General features: G+C 41.7%; 3 protein-coding genes across 3 annotated transcripts; 1 reads left to right on the top strand and 2 right to left on the bottom strand.

Moving 5' to 3' along the window:
• Positions 1–9,619: 9,619 nt before the first annotated feature.
• On the bottom strand, positions 9,620–13,070 carry LOC125548798 (transcription factor ALC-like). The gene is made up of 8 exons (XM_087513439.1): positions 12,819–13,070; positions 12,571–12,666; positions 11,394–11,486; positions 11,189–11,285; positions 11,058–11,119; positions 10,818–10,976; positions 10,578–10,723; positions 9,620–9,891 (listed from the first exon to the last, which is right to left on the bottom strand). The coding sequence occupies exons 5-7, from the start codon at positions 11,067–11,069 to the stop codon at positions 10,601–10,603; spliced, it is 294 nt and encodes a 97-aa protein (XP_087369565.1). The 5' UTR covers positions 11,070–11,119; positions 11,189–11,285; positions 11,394–11,486; positions 12,571–12,666; positions 12,819–13,070; the 3' UTR covers positions 9,620–9,891; positions 10,578–10,600.
• On the bottom strand, positions 11,084–13,579 carry LOC147980657 (nucleosome assembly protein 1;1-like). The gene is made up of 6 exons (XM_087515701.1): positions 13,546–13,579; positions 12,819–12,952; positions 12,571–12,666; positions 11,404–11,486; positions 11,189–11,285; positions 11,084–11,119 (listed from the first exon to the last, which is right to left on the bottom strand). The coding sequence occupies exons 1-6, from the start codon at positions 13,577–13,579 to the stop codon at positions 11,084–11,086; spliced, it is 480 nt and encodes a 159-aa protein (XP_087371827.1).
• Positions 13,580–13,684: 105 nt separating this feature from the next.
• LOC147980658 (uncharacterized) lies at positions 13,685–16,909 on the top strand. Its single transcript, XM_087515702.1, has 2 exons — positions 13,685–16,326; positions 16,556–16,909. Exons 1-2 carry the CDS (start codon positions 14,728–14,730, stop codon positions 16,907–16,909), a joined length of 1,953 nt encoding a protein of 650 aa, XP_087371828.1. The 5' UTR covers positions 13,685–14,727.
• Positions 16,910–23,295: the final 6,386 nt, after the last annotated feature.

Genomic DNA, 23,295 nt, shown 5'->3' on the forward strand with positions numbered 1-23,295 from the left:
ACAAAATCCCTATGCATAGGAAGTGGGTGCTGGGGAACGTAGTAATTTCAAAAAAATTCCTATGCACACGCAAGATCATGGTGATGCATAGCAATGAGAGGGGAGAGTGTGATCTACGTACCCTTGTAGACCGACAGTGGAAGCGTTAGCACAACGCGGTTGATGTAGTCGTACGTCTTCACGGCCCGACCGATCAAGCACCGAAACTACGGCACCTCTGAGTTTTAGGACACGTTCAGCTCGATGACGATCCCCGGACTCCGATCCAGCAAAGTGTCGGGGAAGAGTTCCGTCAGCACGACGGCGTGGTGACGATCTTGATGTACTACCGTCGCAGGGCTTCGCCTAAGCACTGCTATGATATTATCGAGGATTATGGTGGAAGGGGGCACCGCACACGGCTAAGAATATGATCACGTGGATCAACTTGTGTGTCTATGGGTGCCCCCTGCCCCCGTATATAAAGGAGTGGAGGAGGGGAGGGCCGGCCCTCTCTATGGCGCGCCCTAGGGGAGTCCTACTCCCACCGGGAGTAGGATTCCCCCTTTCCTAGTCCAACTAGGAGTCCTTCCATGTAGTAGGAGTAGGAAACAAGGAAGGGGCGCGGCCCCTCCCCCTAGTCCAATTCGTACTAGGCCTTGGGGGGCGCGCGGCCTGCCCTAGGCAGCCCCTCTCTCTTTCCCGTATGGCCCAATAAGGCCCATATCCTCCCCGGCGAATTCCCGTAACTCTCCGGTACTCCGAAAATACCTGAATCACTCAGAACCTTTTCGATGTCCGAATATAGTCGTCCAATATATCGATCTTTACATCTCGACCATTTCGAGACTCCTCGTCATGTCCCCGATCTCATCCGGGACTCCGAACTCCTTCGGTACATCAAAACTCATAAACTCATAATATAACTGTCATCGAAACCTTAAGCGTGCGGACCCTACGGGTTCGAGAACTATGTAGACATGACCGAGACACGTCTCCGGTCAATAAATAATAGCGGAACCTGGATGCTCATATTGGCTCCCACATATTCTACGAAGATCTTTATCGGTCAGACCGCATAACAACATACGTTGTTCCCTTTGTCATCGGTATGTTACTTGCCCGAGATTCGATCGTCGGTATCTCAATACCTAGTTCAATCTCGTTACCGGCAAGTCTCTTTACTCGTTCTGTAATACATCATCTCACAACTAACTCATTAGTTGCAATGCTTGCAAGGCTTATGTGATGTGCATTAAAGAGAGGGCCCAGAGATACCTCTCCGACAATCGGAGTGACAAATCCTAATCTCGAAATACGCCAACCCAACATGTACCTTTGGAGACACCTGTAGAGTACCTTTATAATCACCCAGTTATGTTGTGACGTTTGGTAGCACACAAAGTGTTCCTCCGGTAAACGGGAGTTGCATAATCTCATAGTCATAGGAACATGTATAAGTCATGAAGAAAGCAATAGCAACATACTAAACGATTGGGTGCTAAGCTAATGGAATGGGTCATGTCAATCAGATCATTCACCTAATGATGTGATCCCGTTAATCAAATAACAACTCTTTGTCCATGGTTAGGAAACATAACCATCTTTGATTAACGAGCTAGTCAAGTAGAGGCATACTAGTGACACTCTGTTTGTCTATGTATTCACACATGTATTATGTTTCCGGTTAATACAATTCTAGCAAGAATAATAAACATTTATCATGAAATAAGGAAATAAATAATAACTTTATTATTGCCTCTAGGGCATATTTCCTTCAGTCTCCCACTTGCACTAGAGTCAATAATCTAGTTCACATCGCTATGTGATTAACACCAATAGTTCACATCTTTATGTGATTGGTTCACATCTCCATGTGACTAACACCCAAAGGGTTTACTAGTTTCAATAATCTAGTTCACATCGCTATGTGATTAACACCCAAAGAGTGATCATGTTTTGCTTGTGAGAGAAATTTAGTCAACGGGCCTGCCAAATTTAGATCCGTATGTATTTTGCAAAATTCTATGTCTACAATGCTCTGCACGGAGCTACTCTAGCTAATTGCTCCCACTTTTAATATGTATCCAGATTGAGACTTAGAATCATCTGGATCAGTGTCAAAAACTTGCATCGACGTAACCCTTTACGACGAACCTTTTTGTTACGTCCATAATCGAGAAACATATCCTTTATTTCACTAAGGATAATTCTGACTGCTGTCCAGTGATCTACTCCTAGATCACTATTGTACTCCCTTGCCAAATCAGTGCAGGGTATACAATAGATCTGGTACACAGCATGACATACTTTATAGAACCTATGGCCAAGGCATAGGGAATGACTTTCATTCTCTTTCTATCTTCTGCCGTGGTCGGTCTTTGAGTCTTACTCAACTTCACACCTTGTAATACAGGCAAGAACTCTTTCTTTGACTGCTCCATTTTGAACTACTTCAAAATCTTGTCAAGGTATGTACTCATTGAAAAAACTTATCAAGCGTCTTGATCTATCTCTATAGATCTTGAAGCTCAATATGTAAGCAGCTTCACCGAAGTCTTTCTTTGAAAAACTCCTTTCAAACACTCCTTTATGCTTTACAGAATAATTCTACATTATTTCCGATCAACAATATGTCATTCACATATACTTATCAGAAATGCTGTAGTGCTCCCACTCACTTTCTTGTAAATACAGGCTTCACCGCAAGTCTGTATAAAACTATATGCTTTGATCAACTCATCAAAGCGTATATTCCAACTCCAAGATGCTTGCACCAGTCCACAGATGGATCGCTGGAGTTTGCACATTTTGTTAGCACCTTTCGGATTGACAAAACCTTCTGGTTGCATCATATACAACTCTTCTTTAATAAATCCATTAAGGAATGCAGTTTTGTTTATCCATTTGCCAGATTTCATAAAATGCGGCAATTACTAACATGATTCGGACAGACTCAAGCATAGATACGAGTGAGAAACTCTCATCGTAGTCAACACCTTGAACTTGTCGAAAACCTTTTGCGACAATTCTAGCTTTGTAGATAGTAACACTACTATCAACGTCCGTCTTCCTCTTGAAGATCCATTTATTTTCTATGGCTTCCCGGTCATCGGGCAAGTCAACCAAAGTCCACCCTTTGTTCTCATACATGGATCCCATCTCAGATTTCATGGCCTCAAACCATTTCGCGGAATCTGGGCTCACCATCGCTTCTTCATAGTTTGTAGGTTCGTCATGGTCTAGTAACATAACCTCCAGAACAGGATTACCGTACCACTCTGGTGCGGATCTTATTCTGGTTGACCTACGAGGTTCGGTAGTAACTTGATTCAAAGTTTCATGATCATCATCACTAACTTCCTCACTAATCGGTGTAGGCATCACTCGAACTGATTTCTGTGATGAACTACTTTCCAATTCGGGAGAAGGTACAATTACCTTATCAAGTTCTACTTTCCTCCCACTCACTTCTTTCGAGAGAAACTCCTTATCTGGAAAGGATCCATTCTTAGCTACGAATGTCTTGCCTTCGGATCTGTGATAGAAGGTGTACCCAATAGTTTCCTTTGGGTATCCTATGAAGACATATTTCTCTGATTTGGTTTTGAGCTTATCAGGATGAAACCTTTTCATATAAGCATCACAATCCCAAACTTTAAGAAACGACAACTTTGGTTTCTTGCCAAACCACAGTTCAGATTGTGTCGTCTCAACGGACTTAGATGGTGCCCTTTTAAACGTGAATGCAGTTGTCTTTAATGCATAACCCCAAAACGATAGTGGTAAATCGGTAAGAAACATCATAGGTCGCACCATATCTAATAAAGTACGGTTATGACGTTCGGACACACCATTACATTGTGGTGTTCCAGGTGGCGTGAATAGTGAAACTATTTCACATTGTTTTTAACTGAAGGCCAAACTCGTAACTCAAATACTCTTCTCTACGATCAGATCGTAGAAACTTTATTTTCTTGTTACGATGATTTTTCACTTCATTCTGAAATTCTTTGAACTTTTCAACTGTTTCAGACTTGTGTTTCATTAAGTAGATATACCCATAAATGCTCAAATCATCTGTGAAGATCAGAAAATAATGATACTTGTTGCGAGCCTCAATATTCATCGGACCACATACATCAGTATGTATGATTTCCAACAAATCTGTTGCTCGCTCCATTGTTCCGAAGAACAGAGTCTTAGTCATCTTGCCCATGAGGCATGGTTCGCAAGCATCAACTGATTCATAATTAAGTGATTCCAAAAGCCCATCAGCATGGAGTTTCTTCATGCGCATTACACCAATATGACCTAAACGGCAGTGCCACAAATAAGTTGCACTATCATTATTAACTTTGCATCTTTTGGTTCCAATATTATGATTATGTGTATCACTATGATCGAGATCCAATGAACTATTTTCATTGGGTGTGTAACCATATAAGGTTTTATTCATGTAAACAGAACAACAATTTATTCTCTTACTTAAATGAATAACCGTATTACAATAAACATGATCAAATCATATTCATGCTCAACGCAAACACCAAATAACACTTATTTAGGTTCAACACTAATCCCGAAATTATAGGGAGTGTGCGATGATGATCATATCAATCTTGGAACCACTTCCAACACACATCGTCACTTCACCCTTAACTAGTCTCTGTTTATTCTGCAACTCCCATTTCGAGTTACTAATCTTAGCAACTGAACTAGTATCAAATACTGAGGGGTTGCTATAAACACTTGTAAAGTACACATCAATAACATGTATATCAAATATACTTATGTTCACTTTGCCATCCTTCTTATCCGCCAATCACTTGGGGTAGTTCTGCTTCTAGTGACCAGTCCCTTTGCAGTAGAAGCACTTAGTCTCAGGCTTAGGATCAGACTTGGGCTTCTTCACTTGAGCAGCAACTTGCTTGCCATTCTTCTTGAAGTTCCCCTTCTTCCCTTTGCCCTTTTCTTGAAACTAGTGGTCTTGTTAACCATCAACACTTGATGTTTTTCTTGATTTCTACCTTCGTTGATTTCAGCATCACGAAGAGCTTGGGAGTTGTTTCCGTTATCCCTTGCATATTATAGTTCATCACGAAGTTCTACTAACTTGGTGATGGTGACTAGAGAATTCTGTCAATCACTATCTTATCTGGAAGATTAACTCCCACTTGATTCAAGCGATTGTAGTACCCAGACAATCTGAGCACATGCTCACTAGTTGAGCGATTCTCCTCCATCTTTTAGCTATAGAACTTGTTGGAGACTTCATATCTCTCAACTCGGTATTTGCTTGAAATATTAACTTCAACTCCTAGAACATCTCATATGGTCCATGACGTTCAAAACGTCTTTGAAGTCCCGATTCTAAGCCATTAAGCATGGTGCACTTAAACTATCAAGTAGTCATCATATTGAGCTAGCCAAACGTTCATAACGTCTGCATCTGCTCCTGCAATAGGTCTGTCGCCTAGCGGTGCATCAAGGACATAATTCTTCTATGCAGCAATGAGGATAAACCTCAGATCACGGATCCAATCCGCATCATTGCTACTAACATCTTTCAACACAATTTTCTCTAGGAACATATCAAAATAAACACAGGGAAGCAACAACGCGAGCTATTGATCTACAACATAATTTGCAAAATACTGCCAGGACTAAGTTCATGATAAATTTAAGTTCAATTTAATCATATTACTTAAGAACTCCCACTTAGATAGACATCCCTCTAATCCTCTAAGTGATCACGTGATCCAAATCAACTAAACCATGTCCGATCATCACGTGAGATGGAGTAGTTTCATTGGTGAACATCACTATGTTGATCATATCTACTATATGATTCACGCTCGACCTTTCGGTCTCTGTGTTCCGAGGCCATATCTGTATATGCTTGGCTCGTCAAGTATAACCTAAGTATTCCGCGTGTGCAACTGTTTTGCACCCATTGTATTTGAACGTAGAGCCTATCACACCCGATCATCACGTGGTGTCTCAGCACGAAGAACTTTCGCAACGGTGCATACTCAGGGAGAACACTTCTTGATAATTTAGTGAGAGATCATCTTATAATGCTACCGTCAATCAAAGCAAGATAAGATGCATAAAAGATAAACATCACATGCAATCAATATAAGTGATATGATATGGCCATCATCATCTTGTGCCTGTGATCTCCATCTCCTAAGCACCGTCATGATCACCATCGTCACTGGCGCGACACCTTGATCTCCATCGTAGCATCGTTGTCGTCTCGCCAATCTTATGCTTCCACGACTATCGCTACCGCTTAGTGATAAAGTAAAGCATTACAGCGCGATTGCATTGCATACAATAAAGCGACAACCATATGGCTCCTGCCAGTTGCCGATAACTCGGTTACAAAACATGATCATCTCATACAATAAAATTCAGCATCATGTCTTGACCATATCACATCACAACATGCCCTGCAAAAACAAGTTAGACGTCCTCTACCTTGTTGTTGCAAGTTTTACGTGGCTGCTACGGGATTAAGCAAGAACCAATCTTACCTACGCATCAAAACCACAACGATAGTTTGTCAAGTTGGTGCTGTTTTAACCTTCGCAAGGACCGGGCGTAGCCACACTTGGTTCAACTAAAGTTGGAGAAACTGTCACCCGCAAGCCACCTATGTGTGAAGCACGTCGGGAGAACCGGTCTCGCGTAAGCGTACGCGTAATGTCGGTCCGGGCCGCTTCATCCAACAATACCGCCGAACCAAAGTATGACATGCTGGTAAGCAGTATGACTTATATCGCCCACAACTCATTTGTGTTCTACTCGTGCATATAACATCAACACATAAAACCTAGGCTCGGATGCCACTGTTGGGGAACGTAGTAATTTCAAAAAAATTCCTACGCACACGCAAGATCATGGTGATGCATAGCAACGAGAGGGGAGAGTGTGATCTACGTACCCTTGTAGACCGACAGCGGAAGCGTTAGCACAACGCGGTTGATGTAGTCGTACGTCTTCACGGCCCGACCGATCAAGCACCGAAACTATGGCACCTCCGAGTTTTAGCACACGTTCAGCTCGATGACGATCCCCGGACTCCGATCCAGCAAAGTGTCGGGGAAGAGTTCCGTCAGCACGACGGCGTGGTGACGATCTTGATGTACTACCGTCGCAGGGCTTCGCCTAAGCACCGCTACAATATTATCGAGGATTATGGTGGAAGGGGGCACCGCACACGGCTAAGAATATGATCACGTGGATCAACTTGTGTGTCTATGGGTGCCCCCTACCCCCGTATATAAAGGAGTGGAGGAGGGGAGGGCCGGCCCTCTCTATGGCGCGCCCTAGGGGAGTCCTACTCCCACCGGGAGTAGGATTCCCCCTTTCCTAGTCCAACTAGGAGTCCTTCCATGTAGTAGGAGTAGGAAACAAGGAAGGGGCGCAGCCCCTCCCCCTAGTCCAATTCGGACTAGGCCTTGGGGGGCGCGTGGCCTGCCCTAGGCAGCCCCTCTCTCTTTCCCGTATGGCCCAATAAGGCCCAATACTTCTCCCCGCGAATTTCCGTAACTCTCCGGTACTCCGAAAAATACTCGAATCACTCGGAACCTTTCCGATGTCCGAATATAGTCATCCAATATATCGATCTTTACATCTCGACCATTTCGAGACTCCTCGTCATGTCCCCGATCTCATCCGGGACTCCGAACTCCTTCGGTACATCAAAACTCATAAACTCATAATATAACTGTCATCGAAACCTTAAGCGTGCGGACCCTACGGGTTCGAGAACAATGTAGACATGACCGAGACACGTCTCCGGTCAATAACCAATAGCGGAACCTGGATGCTCATATTGGCTCCTACATATTCTACAAAGATCTTTTATCGGTCAGACCGCATAACAACATACGTTGTTCCCTTTGTCATCGGTATGTTACTTGCCCGAGATTCGATCGTCGGTATCTCAATACCTAGTTCAATCTCGTTACCGGCAAGTCTCTTTACTCGTTCCGTAATACATCATCTCACAACTAACTCATTAGTTGCAATGCTTGCAAGGCTTATGTGATGTGCATTACCGAGAGGGCCCAGAGATACCTCTCCGACAATCGGAGTGACAAATCCTAATCTCGAAATACGCCAACCCAACATGTACCTTTGGAGACACCTGTAGAGTACCTTTATAATCACCCAGTTACGTTGTGACGTTTGGTAGCACACAAAGTGTTCCTCCGGTAAACGGGAGTTGCATAATCTCATAGTCATAGGAACATGTATAAGTCACGAAGAAAGCAATAGCAACATACTAAACGATCGGGTGCTAAGCTAATGGAATGGGTCATGTCAATCAGATCATTCACCTAATGATGTGATCCCGTTAATCAAATAACAACTCTTTGTCCATGGTTAGGAAACATAATCATCTTTGATTAACGAGCTAGTCAAGTAGAGGCATACTAGTGACACTCTGTTTGTCTATGTATTCACACATGTATTATGTTTCCGGTTAATACAATTCTAGCATGAATAATAAACATTTATCATGAAATAAGGAAATAAATAATAACTTTATTATTGCCTCTAAGGCATATTTCCTTCAGTGGGTTAGGCTTAAATGTTCTTGCCATGTGTCTCATGATGCTCTTGTTATGTTTGAATTATTATCTTTTATGCGAGCACCATTGAATCATCATGTCTAGCTAAAAGGCATTAAAGAAAAGCGCTTGTTGGGAGACAACCAACACTTTTACCAACTGTTTTTGTGTGTTCACATGATTAGGTTACTGTAGTAATCATGTTTTATTGCTTTTGTTTCAATAAAGTGCCAAGTAAAGCCTTTAGGATCTTGTTGGGTGATAGTTACTTTGATCTTGCTGAAAAACAGAAACTTTTGCACTCACGAAAATAATTCTAGTTTTTAACACAAGAGTGCTATTGAGTTTATTCTTTTTGCAAAAGATTAATATACAAATTGCTCACGTGTTCCTAATTTTTCAGAATTTTTGGAGTAGTAGAAGTATGGTTGGAGTACAGATTACTACAGACTATTTTGTTTTTGACAGATTCTGTTTTCAATGCATAGTTTGCTTGTTTTCTAGTTTCCACGGCTTATATTGCTCAATATAAATTATGGAAATGATATGCTACAGTAGGCATTGTGTGAGAACAATTATGAATCTTGTCTTTGACAATACCAAAAGTGAAATGGTTTGCTCTTTATTATACTAACCTATCTCACGAAGTTTCGTTAAGTTTTGTGTGATTGAAGTTTTCAAGTTTTGGGTGAGATATCGATGTGAAGAATAAGGAGTGACAAGACCCTAAGATTGGGGATGGCCAAGGCACCCCCAAGGTAATATTCAAGGAAGATCCAAGAAACTAAGCTTGGGGATGCCCCCTCTTTCACTACTAGGAAAAAGGCTACTAGCAGCGCGGGTAAAATGGCTACTAGCAGCGTGGGTACCCATAGCAGCATGGGTACCCGCGCTACTAGTATCGCGCTACAGCTAATAGTTAGTAGTAGCGTGGGTTAAACCCGCGCTACTGCTATTTAGTACCCACGCTATTACTAACGAAATAGTAATAGCGCCTCTTTAGTACCAACGCTACTAGTATCCTAAATACTAGTAGCGCTCAATTTGTTCCCTACTACTAACTATTTAGGATTTAAAAAAAATCGACCAATTCCATTTTATGCATACAATCCCGAGAAAACACAATAGTGATGGAAATGTCCTTATTCCTGATATCTACTATCACACAGTTGCCATATCTACTATCACACAGTTTCTCATTCTACATGTCCTCACTCCAATAGTAAGAAAAATGAAAAGGACAAATAGAGCTAATCTTCAATGGAACGGTGCAATTGCACTACAGTCTCATGGATTCACTCTGCGGCTTCAACATCTCATTATCCTGCAGCAATGGAAATGAGCATCAGCAAGGCATATAGATATAATGAATAAATGGCGAGGAAGCATAATCTCAGATGATACAGGACTCAGGGACTAAGATTTTGATACAATGCGAATATGCACTGTAAGTACACATATATTTCAGTTACAAAAAGATATTCAGTTAAAAAGTTACAAATAACTGAATGAAACTCAGACTATATATTTCAGTTATAAAAAATATTTCAGCTTAGGAATGCAGTGTATAAATCAGACTAAATAGATAACACTACCGAAGCTTAAATTTAAATGTGCAGTTTAAGTACGAGCACCTACCAACTGAATATAGCTAGCTAGCATAAATGTCAATTGGCGCAGGATTTTCTTTAGTGCATTTGCACTAGGAAACTAGTCCTAACATATCAGCATTTTGATCAGCATTATAAATCCCGTTGTGAATCCAAGGAAATCAACAGTTCTATAAGATATGGCTAGAAAACACTGGATAGAACAGAAAGAAGCCACTGCTTTGCTGTGTGGAAAATTCCCCGACATTACTTCACTATGGATTGGATAAAGAATCAATAAGGACAACACCCACGGTAACACTCTTACGTCAATGTTTGCAGTTTGGACCATCAGTTAAAATAAATGCACTAGCAAGTTAGCCTCTACATCAACCAGCCATCCAGACATGCATTTACTAACCTATACTTGGAGCTGCAGTTGCTTCAGATACTCAATGGTCTCGTCAAGCATGGATGCCTTGTTGGTTTTGTGGTGCCGACCTTGTTGGAATTGGGTATCAGGCTCTGCAACGCCTTCATCTTCTCGTTGATCCTGCTCCTCCGCCGCTGCACCCCAATCAAGCAAGCAAGCAATGAGAAGCCGAGAAAACAGGGCGAGAATAGCAGAAAAGCGGTTAACGACAGGGAAGCGAGACACCACCTTATCGGAGAGGTTGTGCAACTCGGCCGCGCAGGTGCGCTTGCTGCCGGATTCGGCGGCGGCGCGGGCGGTCAAAAGCTTGAACCCCTTAGGGTCATCAATTCTAGACCACTTGATATCCTTTAGATATTTCAAAACAGGCTCATCACGCTCTTGGATCTAGAATTAAGCAAGTATACAGTCAGAAATGCATTAAGGGAGCTAAAAGAACACCTACAAATAGAGCACACTATGAATTACCTCCTCAGTCATCACTTCATTTGTTTTCAAAGCAGTGAGCCAAAAATCTGGGACTCCTTTAGCTAAAAAAAAGTTTAACAGCACATCAGAATGGTGATCACTAAGAGGAAGTGCAATCTTTGGTTTCATACCATCTGAATCTCCCCCTCAGCGGCATTTTCACTGGTTCGTTCTTTAGCAACACCATCAACCTCCACAACTCCATTTACAATGTACAATGTCATACGTCTGAAACCATGCAAAACAATGGAACAATTTGCACATAAGGAAATGGAAAGAAGTTATATCTTTTCATATATTCACCTGAAACGTTATAAACAAATGGAGTAAGCTCACCTTAGCATACAATGGTTCATACAGCTTCCGGTACTTGGCTTCAAGGGCAGCCCGTTCCTCGAAAAACTTCGCCTCAATCTCATCATGTTGACTCTGAAGTATTACACAGATAAATGTTAGTTCTCTGGGGCAACAAAGATCATACAACGAAATAGGAAATTTACGCAAGATATTGATCTACTCTGATAAACAAATATAGATAGAAATGGAACTTTTCAAAGATTCACCATGGATAATTGATATGATACAGGACAAACTTGAAGCAACAAGCTTGACTGCACACACAAAAATGCTAGGAAATGGGAACAATACAAATATGTAGCTTGTCTAAAGTTGGCCCAACGAAAGTTGTTATACATGCTAGCAACAAACAATGCCAACGTAACTTGAATCATTTGATCTTGCATCTTAACAGAGCAAATATTTATAGTTCTAAAACAAACCTGCAGACATAAAACAAACTCCTAGCAAGCCTAGCATAAAATACAAAAGCTTGGGTCGCTGTTACGACGAGGCAGGACACTGCATTAGGTTTTTTCACTCGTCATTGAGATTTGAATGGCAAATTCAGATGTTGTTCAGGTCAAATGATAAGTTCCATGAAGCTAATTCTAGGCTGTAGGCAACCCAATATTCTTAAAGTAGATACTCATGGCAACAGTATAATGTCTCTCTTCAGTAATGAACTCCACAACTGCCTTTTCAGGCCATAATTCATACCCTGGCTTATTCTGTGTTTACCGTACCGGTGATTTAGCATTCACATTCCTTGCCTCACTCATCAACACATAAGTAGGACTAATCTACAAAACGATGTATTTCGTCTGCCAAAGAATAACATCCATCTTGGTAAGCAAATGGCAAGGAACCGAATAGTTTTGTTTCCATCTCAGAACTTAACTAGCCTGATCAACACAACCAATCAACTAGAAATCGTGATCCCCTAAAAGGGAGTGCAGAAACTAAAACTGTTGGACTAAAAACGAATTATCTAGCATAACAGAACAAAAGGAATTTAGTCCTTACAAATCAATCGATTGCACCTGATACAAATAAAAATCACTATATTCATTTCAGATCAGCACTTCACCATATGAAGTACTCCCGCACAGGAGCATCAGCAAACCAATCGCAGCAGAAATGCTAAAATTTAAAGGCATGAGAGATCCTTCTCAACCTGAATGCCCCTCAGAAACTCAACACGCGTCCTGACATTGGGCGAGAGCGACTCGAGCACGTCTGCGTGCTGCCCCGCCAGGCTCTGCAGCTTGTCCTGCAGTCAAATCAGATCGGACAGATGAGCAGCCGCGGTAATTGGACCCAAAACACGCCACCAACCATCACAGCCCGCACGCAGAGCGACCAAGCGTGCCGGAATCGAACGGAAATGGGCATGCCTATGGGCCAAACAACAAGTAACCGTACCTTCAGGGCATTGACGAGGCCGACGCGGTCCTCGGGCAGGAAATGGGGGGAGGGGTAGGGCAGCACCGCGGCGGCCTGGCCGGCCGGCTGCAGCGGTCGGAGGGGGTTGGAGGGGCGAGGGGGAGGCCGGCCGGCTGCAGCGGATTGGGAGAGGAGAGGAGGTGGAAGGAGGTTGCGGTGGAGGGGATCTGGATCGGGGCTTGGGTGGATTTTTATTTTTTTTAGAAAAACGGGGGCGGGTGGATGATGGAGTGGGATAGTTGGTGGGAAGAAGTCCAATTTAAACCTTAATCTCGTAGGGGTTAGTTAAATCGGACCTGCAACTCTTAATCCCTGAAATTAGGACCCTGAACTAATAATTCCCAGTCTAAATTAAACCTTACAAGGAAACCCAAACAGGGATTACGTACGTGGCAAGGGGAGATCGGGATTACCCCGGAAAAAAAAAGAGATCGGAATCGTGGGGGAGAGAACAGCAAAAAGAAAAAGGATCGGGGGGAGAGAGGGCGGTGCGCGTGTGTGCAAAGTGCATGGGCCGGCCCAGTGCGGCCCTCCAATCGACCTCGTCTCCATCGCTAGTGTCCTCTGGCGTTCGGCTCTGCTTCTGGCGATTGCAATGGCGACGACCGGGTGATCGCCGCGGCAGTGACGATCGTGACGAGCCGAGGAAGGAAGAAGGCGAAGGTAACGTCCCCGAACTCCTCCTCCTCCATTAGTAGTAAGTTACCTGCTGATTTCGCAGCATTAGGGTTAGGGTTCATAGGGCAGAATTGGAGATGTTCGTCTTTTGGTCAGATTTTGCAGTTGATTTGTGTTGGAAATAGCATTGATAAATTATATTCATCTGTATTTTTTTCAGTTAAATCATGGACCCGGTAGACATATTGAACGTTCGATTTCACTTTGGTGGCGAGTTCATCCGCATTGGTCCGAAGTTGGATTATGTGGGAGGAGATGAAGGTTTTTCAGAGATTGAGAGAGACAAACTATCACTACAGGAGGTGAAAGGCTTTGTGAAAGATCATGTAGAGTTGAAGGAATCCATGAAGTATTATTTTCATATTCCTGGCAAAGAACTTCTCAATGGGTTGTTGTTTCTTAACAATGACAGTGTTTGTGTGAAGATGTCAGATTATATATGTGTGGGTGGAGTTGCAGATGTGTATGTGGAGTACCATGGGGAGGAGGACAGCCATGACACTAGGAGTGGCAGTGATTTTGAGGACGATGAACTTGTGCATTTATCTGATTTAGAACCAGATCAGGTCATTAGTGCAGAACCGGCTGAAGATGAGCATGATGTGCTAGTGCTTGATGAAACTGGCGTGATCACACAAGTTTTGTCCAGCCCAGTGAAGCAACAAACAATTATTAGAAGGAAAAATGATGCTGCTACTGACAGAGAAGACACCCATTTGGATTCAGATTCAGATTCCGACACTGAATACATGCCACATAGCGAGGACAGTGGAGAAGATTCCGAGGTTGTGCAACTAAGAAGACATGCCAGAAAGTTTAAGAAAAGAATGAGAGAGTCAAAAAGCTGGATTGGCATGGATTCAACAGGTCCTATTCCAATTGATCTTGTTGCAAACATGGAGGTACAGCTCGAGGGGGAGGAAGATGACTGGAATTATGACTCATCCGACGAGGACTACAGCTATGATGAAGATTCAGATGGGCAGATAGTGAAGAGGAAGAGCAAGTACCCAAGATACAACAATGACACTGAAATACCACATTTCAGTTTGTCGATGGTGTTCAGAAGCAAGAACCAACTTTGCAAAGCTTTGAGAAGATATGGAATAGTCACAAAAAGGAGTATTGAGTTTTTAGAGTGAGGGCCAAGTGTGGATGGCCTGGTTATCCTTGGCTATTATATGCAGCAAAAAATTCAAGAACTTCAAGAATGCAAGTGGTTACCTTCAATGATGAACATCATTGTGCTCAGAATAGGCAAAACAAACTTGTGAGTGCTAAAGTGATTGCACAAAGATATGAACACTTCATACTAGCTAACCCAATGTGGAAGATTGACAGCATGAAAGCAACAGTTCTCCAAGATATGTTTGCCGATGTGTCAACTTCTAAGTGTAAGCATGCAAAAAAGCTTGTCATGGACAGATTGATGTGTGGTATGAAGAACGAATACACTCGAGTGTTTGATTACCAGTTGGAACTATTGAGGAGCAATCCTGGAAGCACTATTGCAGTATGTTTGGACCCAACAAACATGGATCAAAACATATTTCAGAGTTTTTATGTTTGCTTTAATGCAATGAAACTTGGTTTCAAAGCTGGTTGCAGGAAAGTAATAGGGCTCGATGGCTGTTTCTTCAAAGGAGCAGTGAAGGGGGAGCTTTTGTGTGCAATAGCAAGAGATGCCAACAACCAGATGTATCCAGTGGCTTGGGCTGTAGTTGAGAAGGAAACAAAAGAAAGTTGGAAGTGGTTTGTTGGGCTGCTTATCAAAGATCTGGATATCAACAACAATGGAGCCGGCTGGGTTGTTATTTCAGATCAGCAAAAGGGATTAATAAATGCAATGCAAGACTATCTTCCAAATGCAGAACACAAGATGTGTGCTAGGCACATATATGCGAACTGGAGAAAGAAACATAGATCTCATGAGTGGCAGAAAAAATTTTGGGCCATAGCAAAAGCTTCTAACAAGCAAGATTTCAACTATCGCAAAGCAAAACTTGCTCAAGAGACACCTGATGGAGTGAAGGACATTATGAGGACAGAGCCTATGCATTGGGCAAGGGCATTTTTTCAGCTAGGCTCAAATTGTGAGTCTGTCGACAATAATCTATGTGAGTCATTCAATCACTCAATAGTAGATGCAAGGTTTTATCCAATAATTTCCATGCAAGAGAGAATCAGGAAGAAGATACTTGTTAGAGTGCAAGAACAAAGGGCAAAGAGTGAGAAGTGGAATGGGACAATATGTTCTGGCATTTTCAAGAAGTTGAAGGCAAGTATTGCAAGGACACGGTTTGTTGAAGTGCTTTGGAATGGCACAGATGGATTTGAAGTGAAGCACATCAATGGCAGAGGAAGACAATACACTGTAAATCTTGATAAATGGACATGCTCATGTGGATACTTCCAGTTGGCGGATCTTCCTTGCTGCCATGCAATTAGTGCCATCTACAAGTGTGGAAAAAAAGTAGATGATTTCATCCACCCTTGCTATTCAGTTGATGTGCAGAAAAAAAAATATGACCACTGTTTGCAGCCTGTTGAGGGTGAGGAGATGTGGCCAGTTTCTCCAAATCCTAGGCCACAAGCACCTGGATATGTGAAAATGCCAGGTAGGCCTTCTAACAATGACAGGAAGAGGGAAGAAACAGAGAAGCCGAAGGGTAATAAAATGAGCAAACATGGAACTGTGATCAAGTGTTCATTGTGTGGTAGCATTGGACACAACAAGTCTAGCTGCAAAAAGAATCCAGAGAGAGGAAAGAAAAAGAATGCACACCTAGTTAAGAGCAAGAAAGCAGAGGTATGTTTCCTGCATTTTAGATGAATATTAGAGAATTTAAATGATTTAGACGAACACTACAGAATTTAGATGAATCATATAAAAATTCAAATGAATATTTGTGTTCATTTTGTATTTTACTTATTAGAGAATTTGATTGCTTGTATATGAATACTACAGATTTTAGATGAATATTATAGAATTTCAAATAAATATTTGAGTTCATTTTGTATTTTACTTATTTCTACAGCAAGCACAAGGTAGTACTACTCAAACTGCTGCCCCAGCTGCACCAACTTCTCAACCTGCTGCCCCAGCTACACCAAGAACTCATACTGCTGCCCAAGCTGCACCAAGAAGTTCTCAAGCTGCTGCCCCTACTGCAGCAAGAACTGCTCAAGCTGCAGCCCCATCAAACAAGTTCAAACCTCCAAGAAAAAGATCTGCACCCTTTCAACCTGGAGCATCTTCAATTCCTGGTGGAACATCTTCATCTTCACTGCTTGGAACAAATGCTTCTAGAACTGGAGCAAAAAGGGGCAGAGGAAGATCTGCATCTTCAGTGCCAAGTTATGCATATTTCACTTGCAGTGGCAACTACTAGTGCCAAAGTCATGTGTCATGTGTCCTCAATATTTTTGATTATTTTGCAAGCACTGCCAAGTTTGGTTTAATGCCGCAAACATGTAATGTTTATGCACTGCCACACGTTGCAGAATATTGCCATCTTTGGTGTAATCTCCCAGATTTATGAAGTATGAATATTCAAGATTTCTGCGGTTTATATGTACCAAATGCCCCAGATTTATTTCTGCAGTTTATATGTACCAAATGACCCAGGTTTATTACTGCAGTTTATATATACGAAATGTCCCAGGTTTTGTTTCTGCAGTTTATATGTACCAAATGTCCTAGATTTATTCCTTGCAATCTGTCCAATGTGTATGCTAAATATTTCTCCCAGTACTATAGTTTATTTCTGCAGTTTATATGTACCAAATGGTACCAAATGTTCCTCCCAGATTTATGCCAAGTATTAGTCTCAGGTTTATACCAACTACTGTATGATTTTCTTTAGTTTATAACCCCACCGCCTTTGTTGGGCCACCACTAATAAGAATCCCGGTCAAGCATTGCCACATCAGCGTTTTAGGCAGCAAATGGCTGTAAGGTTTGATTTAGACCGGGAATTGTTAGTTCAGGGTCCTAATTTCCGGGATTGGGAGTTGCAGGTTCGATTTATCTAACCCCTACAAGATTAAGGTTTAAATTGGACTTCTTCCTAGTTGGTGGGGTGGGAGTATACTAGTAGCGCGGCTACCTCACATCCGCTACAGCTATCCACATAGTAGTAGCACAGGTTTTAGAACCTGCGCTACTACTATGGTCTGTTCGCGGGGCATGGTTGAAGATATTTACTAGTAGCGTGTTTTTTGGGGCCACGCGCTACCAGTAAATATTACTAGTAGCGCGGGTCAATATAGCATGCTACTAGTAAGTAGCAATAGCATGGTGCAATATAGAGCGCTACTAGTAAGCGTCTGTCTATAAGCTTTTTTCTAGTAGTGTTTCGTTTTCAACATTATCGGTAACCTCACTTAGAACTATGTTTTCATTCGTCACATGATATGTGTTTTGCTTGGAGCGTCAATTTATTTTGTTAGGATTTGCTTGTTGTTATTTAGAATGATGTTTTGCAGCTTTCATTCGATAAAAAATGGCAATGATAGCCTTTGCCATGCTTATTTTGCATGTATACATGTTGATGTTTGAAAATAGAAAGTTTACCGCTGTTGAAAAATTCCCTAGAAAAGTCAGAATGTGATAAAATGTTGAAACTTTTTGCAAAATGAGATCTAATAAATTTTCTTCAGTGTGGTAAATTTGCATAATGTTTGGAGTTAGGGAAGTTTTGATACTCTTGCATTCTTTACAGACGGTACTATTTTGGCAGATTGCCGTTTTGTTTGCATATGCTTGCTTGTTTAGTGAATCTATTTGAGGATATGAGTATTAAATATGCAGAGGCATTTAGTATGCAATGTTGAATAATAGTTTTAGTGATTTGCTACAGTAGAGATTGATAAGGTTTTGCATTAGTTTATACTAACTTATCTCACGAGTTCTTGTTGAGTTTTGTGTGGACGAAGCTTTGAGATTTAGAAAAACTATGATATGAGAAGAATTAAGGAGACACAAAAGCTCAAACTTGGGGATGCCCAAGGCATCCCAAGATAATATTTCAAGAATTCTCAAGCATCTAAGCTTGGGGATGCCCCGGTAGGCATCCCACATTTCTTCTTCAACAATTATCGGTTAGTATCGGTTGAGCCTAAGTTTTTGCTTCTTCACATGATGTGTGCTATTCTTGAAATGTCATTTTACTTTGTTTTGCTTGATGTTTTAATAAAATGATTAGATCTAAAAGTTTTTGAATAAGATAGAGTCCTCAAATAATTGCCAGGGAGGCTAAGTAAGCGGCATTCACATCCCGTCAACGAAGCTCTTTTCTATGTCATTTACTCTTGTGCTTCACTTATATCCTATGAGTAAATTGTTGAATAAATTGAATGTCATGAAGTTGAAATCATATCATGCCTAGTGGTAGATTCATATTGGGTTTAGAAAGTGAAATCTTTTGAGGCTTGACAATCACAATATTGGTCATACAAGCAATTCACGAATAATTAGTATAAGGAAGAGAACTTTCACATGGAAATACACTATCATGGAAATATTTTGTGATTGCGAGCCCCCGTCAAAATATTATATGCTAAAATTGTTGACGTTCGACAAGGAAGACAATATAATGATTTATGTTTGTTCATATTCACATAGAAGTTATATTGTCATAGATCCTTCAACATGTGGTGCTTGCCCCCCATCTTTGCTAGCCAAAAATTCCGCACCAAGTAGAGATACTACTTGTGCATCCAAAAACCCTTAAACCCAAATTTTATTTTCAAGAGTCCACCATACCTACCTAAGGATTGAGCAAGATCCTTCAAGTAAGTTTTCATCGGTGCAATAAGGCAATAAAAATTGCTTCTAAAAGTGTAAGATCATTTAGTGTAAGAGAAAATTGAGCGTTGTACGAACTTGTGATGGTAAAGCAATAAAAGTGACAGACTGCATAATAAAGGTTGCTATCACAAGGGGCAATATAATGTTACGTTCTTTTGCACTAAGGGATTGAGCATACAAACAAATAAGCGCATGGCAACCTCTGCTTCCCTCTGCGAAGGGCCTATCTTTTACTTTCATGTATTTACTTTTATGCAAATAGTCAAAGTTTCTCTCTCTATTCCTTTTTATTTTTCTCCTTTGGCAAGCATCATGTGGTGAGGAAAGATTTAGTCACATATGTCCAGTTGAATATGGGTGGCATGAGTTATTATTGTTGACATCACCCTTGAGGTGAAAACGTTGGGAGGCAAAACAATAAGCCCCTATCTTTCTATGTGTCTGGTTGAAACGTTTTGCTCATGTGTACAAGGTGAGTGTTAGCAATCATAGAAGACTATATGATGGTTGAGTATGTGGAGTTCTTACTTAAACTTTGTTGAATAAGTTGAATTGCAATTGCTTGGTGACTAAGAACATAGGTTGTTGGGTTTCAAGAGAATTCATTGTTTGAACCTTAACATGTGAATTGGTTGCCACTATAACATGAGAAGTTTCATAAGAAAGAATTGTTGTTATGAGGCTAGGAAAAGTGATTGAAATTATCATTGATCAAACTTGCGCACTTTGCTAGCATTCACACTTCATAAATTATTTCTTTTATCATTTACCTACTCGAGGACGAGTAGGAATTAAGCTTGGGGATGTTGATACGTCTCCAACGTATCTATAATTTATGAAGTTTTCATGTTGTTATTTTACCATTCTTGAATGTTTTACAATCATTTTATAGCAACTTTATATCATTTTTGGGACTAACCTATTGACCCAGTGCCTAGTGCTAGTTGTTGTTTTTTGCTTGTTTTTTACATCGCAGAAAATCAATATCAAATAGAGTCCAAACACCGCGAAACTTTACGGAGATTTTTTTGGACCAGAAGGAACCCATTGGGCTAGAGCTGCACCTGGGGGTGCCCCGAGGGGGCACAACCACCAGGGCGCGCCAGGGCCCCCTGGCGCGCCCAGGTGGGTTGTGCCCACCTCGGTGGCCTCGCGCACCCCTTCTTTGCACTATAAATTCCCAAATATTCCGAAGCCCTTCGGGGTTAACCTAGATCAGAAGTTCCGCCGCAGTAGGGCTCCGTAACCACCGAAAACCAATCTAGACCCATTCCGGCACCCTGCCGGAGGGGGGAATCATCTCCGGTGGCCATCTCCATCATCCCAGCGGCCACCATGATGATGAGGGAGTAGTCCACCCTCGGGGTTGAGGGTTTGTACCAGTAGCTATGTGTTTAATCTCTCTCTCTCTCTCGTGATCTATATCATGGGCTTTGTTAATATAGCCGGATCATATGATGTTTCTCCTCTCTATCTTGTTGTGATGAATTGAGTTTTTCCCTTTGAGATCTCGTTGTTATCGGATTGAATACTTTTATGGATTTGATAACACTTGATATATGGCTTGCAATTGAATACTCGTGGTGACAATGGGGTATCGTATTGATTCACTTGATATATGTTTTGGCACTCAACCTGCGGATTCCCGCGGTGACATTGGGGTAATCTATGCATAGGGGTTGATGCACGTTCTTGTCCTTGTTTCTTCGGTAGAAATCTTCGGGCACTCTTTGTAGTTCTTTGTGTGGACTGAGTATTATGAATATGAATTTGCTTTGGTGTTATTCTAGTACGAATTCTAGGATAGATCAAACGGAAACAATAGCTTTGTGTTATTTTAGTACGAACTCTTGAATAGATCGGTCAGAAAGAATAGCTTTGAGGTGGCTTCGTACCCTACAAACAATTCATATATTTTGTTCTCCGCTAATAGGAACTCGGGAGTGATTCTTCGTTACACTTTGAGGGATAATCATATGATCCAACTATGTTAGCATTGTTGGGAGATTGCACTAGCGAAAGTACAAACCCTAGGCCTTGTTTTTAAGCATTGAAACACCGTTTTTGTATCTATTTACTATTTGCTACCTTGTTGTTTTTATTTATTCGGATTATAAAAATATATTTCTACCATCCATATTACACTTCTACCACCATCTCTTCGCCGAACTAGTGCACCTATACAATTTGCCATTGTATTGGGTGTTTTGGGGACACAAGAGATTTGTTGTATTTGGTTGTAGGGTCGTTTGAGAGAAACCATCTTCATCCTACACCCCTCACTGATTGATATACCTTAGGTCATCCACTTGAGGGAAAATTGCTACTGTCCTACAAAACTCTGCGCTTGGAGGCCCAACACGTGTCTACAAGAATAAAGTTGTGCAGTAGACATCAGTATCCAACCTCCAAGAGTAACAAGATCAAGGGGTAAATGCTCAAGACTTTCTCAATTCACGAATTCCTTTGGTCACAAGAGGGAGAGGGAGTGGATCTATCATTTGATTGGAAAACTCTCAAAAACTCTCACGAATCTCTCCAGGATCTAAGATTTGATGTAGGAGAAGTGAGAGGGAGCCACTTGTGTTCTTGGGGTGATTTAGGATGAAGTGGTCAACCCTCTACCGGATTAGTAGAGAGGTATATATAGAAGGCCTATAAAACTAGCCGTTTGTGAGTAAGTGATAGCGCCGGGCAGGACATCCGGGCAAGGGCCGAACATCCGGCGGCTGAGAAAAGCACACACACGCATGTGAAAAATAGAGGCCGGAGTACAGGCCCCGGACATCTGGCCAAGGCCCAGACATCTAGCCAAAATTGGGGCCCCGGACATCCGGGCAAGTGCCGGACATCCGGCGGGCACAACCAACATTTGAAAACAGGTTCTGGAATTTGCGGGCCGGATTTTTGGGAGGATCCCGGACATCCGGGGTGACCCGGAAGCCTGCACATCCGGCCAAGTCCTGGGTGTCCGGCCATTTAAAAAACAGCAGGAACCCCAAAACTGAAACATGCATAACTTTTACATATGGACTCCGATTTTGACGATCTTGGGCTCGTTTTGAAGCCATGGAAAAACTCCAGGTCCTCACATATAGAACCACCCAAGATAAGCCAAAATGTAGGGTGAAAAGTATGCAAGGGTTATACATATACTTCGTGGAACCTAGTTTTTTTAAAGGGGGATTCACCCTGGCCTCTGCATCAAAACGATGCATACGGCCATGATTATTAATAAGAAAAAGGTCTTAAACAAGTCTTCCTATCTCAAACAAGGAACAAAAAAAGGCTCACGAAGAGCTAAAAAGTAAAAGAGAAGCCACAAACGGCTGGCAAAAACGATAGGAACTAATTGCCTATCCTATTACATGACCGCCATCCAAACAGGTTGAAAATATCCCGAGCTACCATCTCCCATCGGATAGATCCAGTAACCAAACGCTCCCTGGCCTCCGTCGGAGTGAGCAGCGACCACATACAGATCAACGCAGTGGCTCGGAAAATAACCTGCAAAAAATGAATATTTGTTGATCTGTTAAAGACCAAATTATTTCTACAGTTCCAAACTGCCCATAATAAAGCACATACTCCTACACGAATGTGTCTCGCTGTTGCGAAATCTATCCCATCTAGCCACGTCCCAAATAATGTGTTGATAGAGTTCGGAGGAGTGATGTTGAAAGCTACGTGAACCAACCGCCACAGTATTTTTGCCAGAGGGCAATCCAGAAAAAGGTGTTTGATAGACTCATGTTGGTCGCAAAAGCTACATCTTGTAGATCCTGTCCAATTGCGTTTTGCCAAATTATCCTTAGTTAAAATAACCTATTTATGCACAAACCACATAAACACTTTGATTTTCAAAGGTACTTTGACTTTCCAAACATGCTTGGAACGAGGAATGATGCTAGAGTTGATTACATCCAAGTACATGGATTTTACTGAAAACTCTCCATTCTTAGTTAG

The sequence above is a fragment of the Triticum urartu genome, chromosome 3A (assembly GCF_056163025.1).
Source record: "Triticum urartu cultivar PI428250 chromosome 3A, HENAU_Tu73, whole genome shotgun sequence".
Classification (NCBI taxonomy): Eukaryota; Viridiplantae; Streptophyta; class Magnoliopsida; order Poales; family Poaceae; genus Triticum; species Triticum urartu.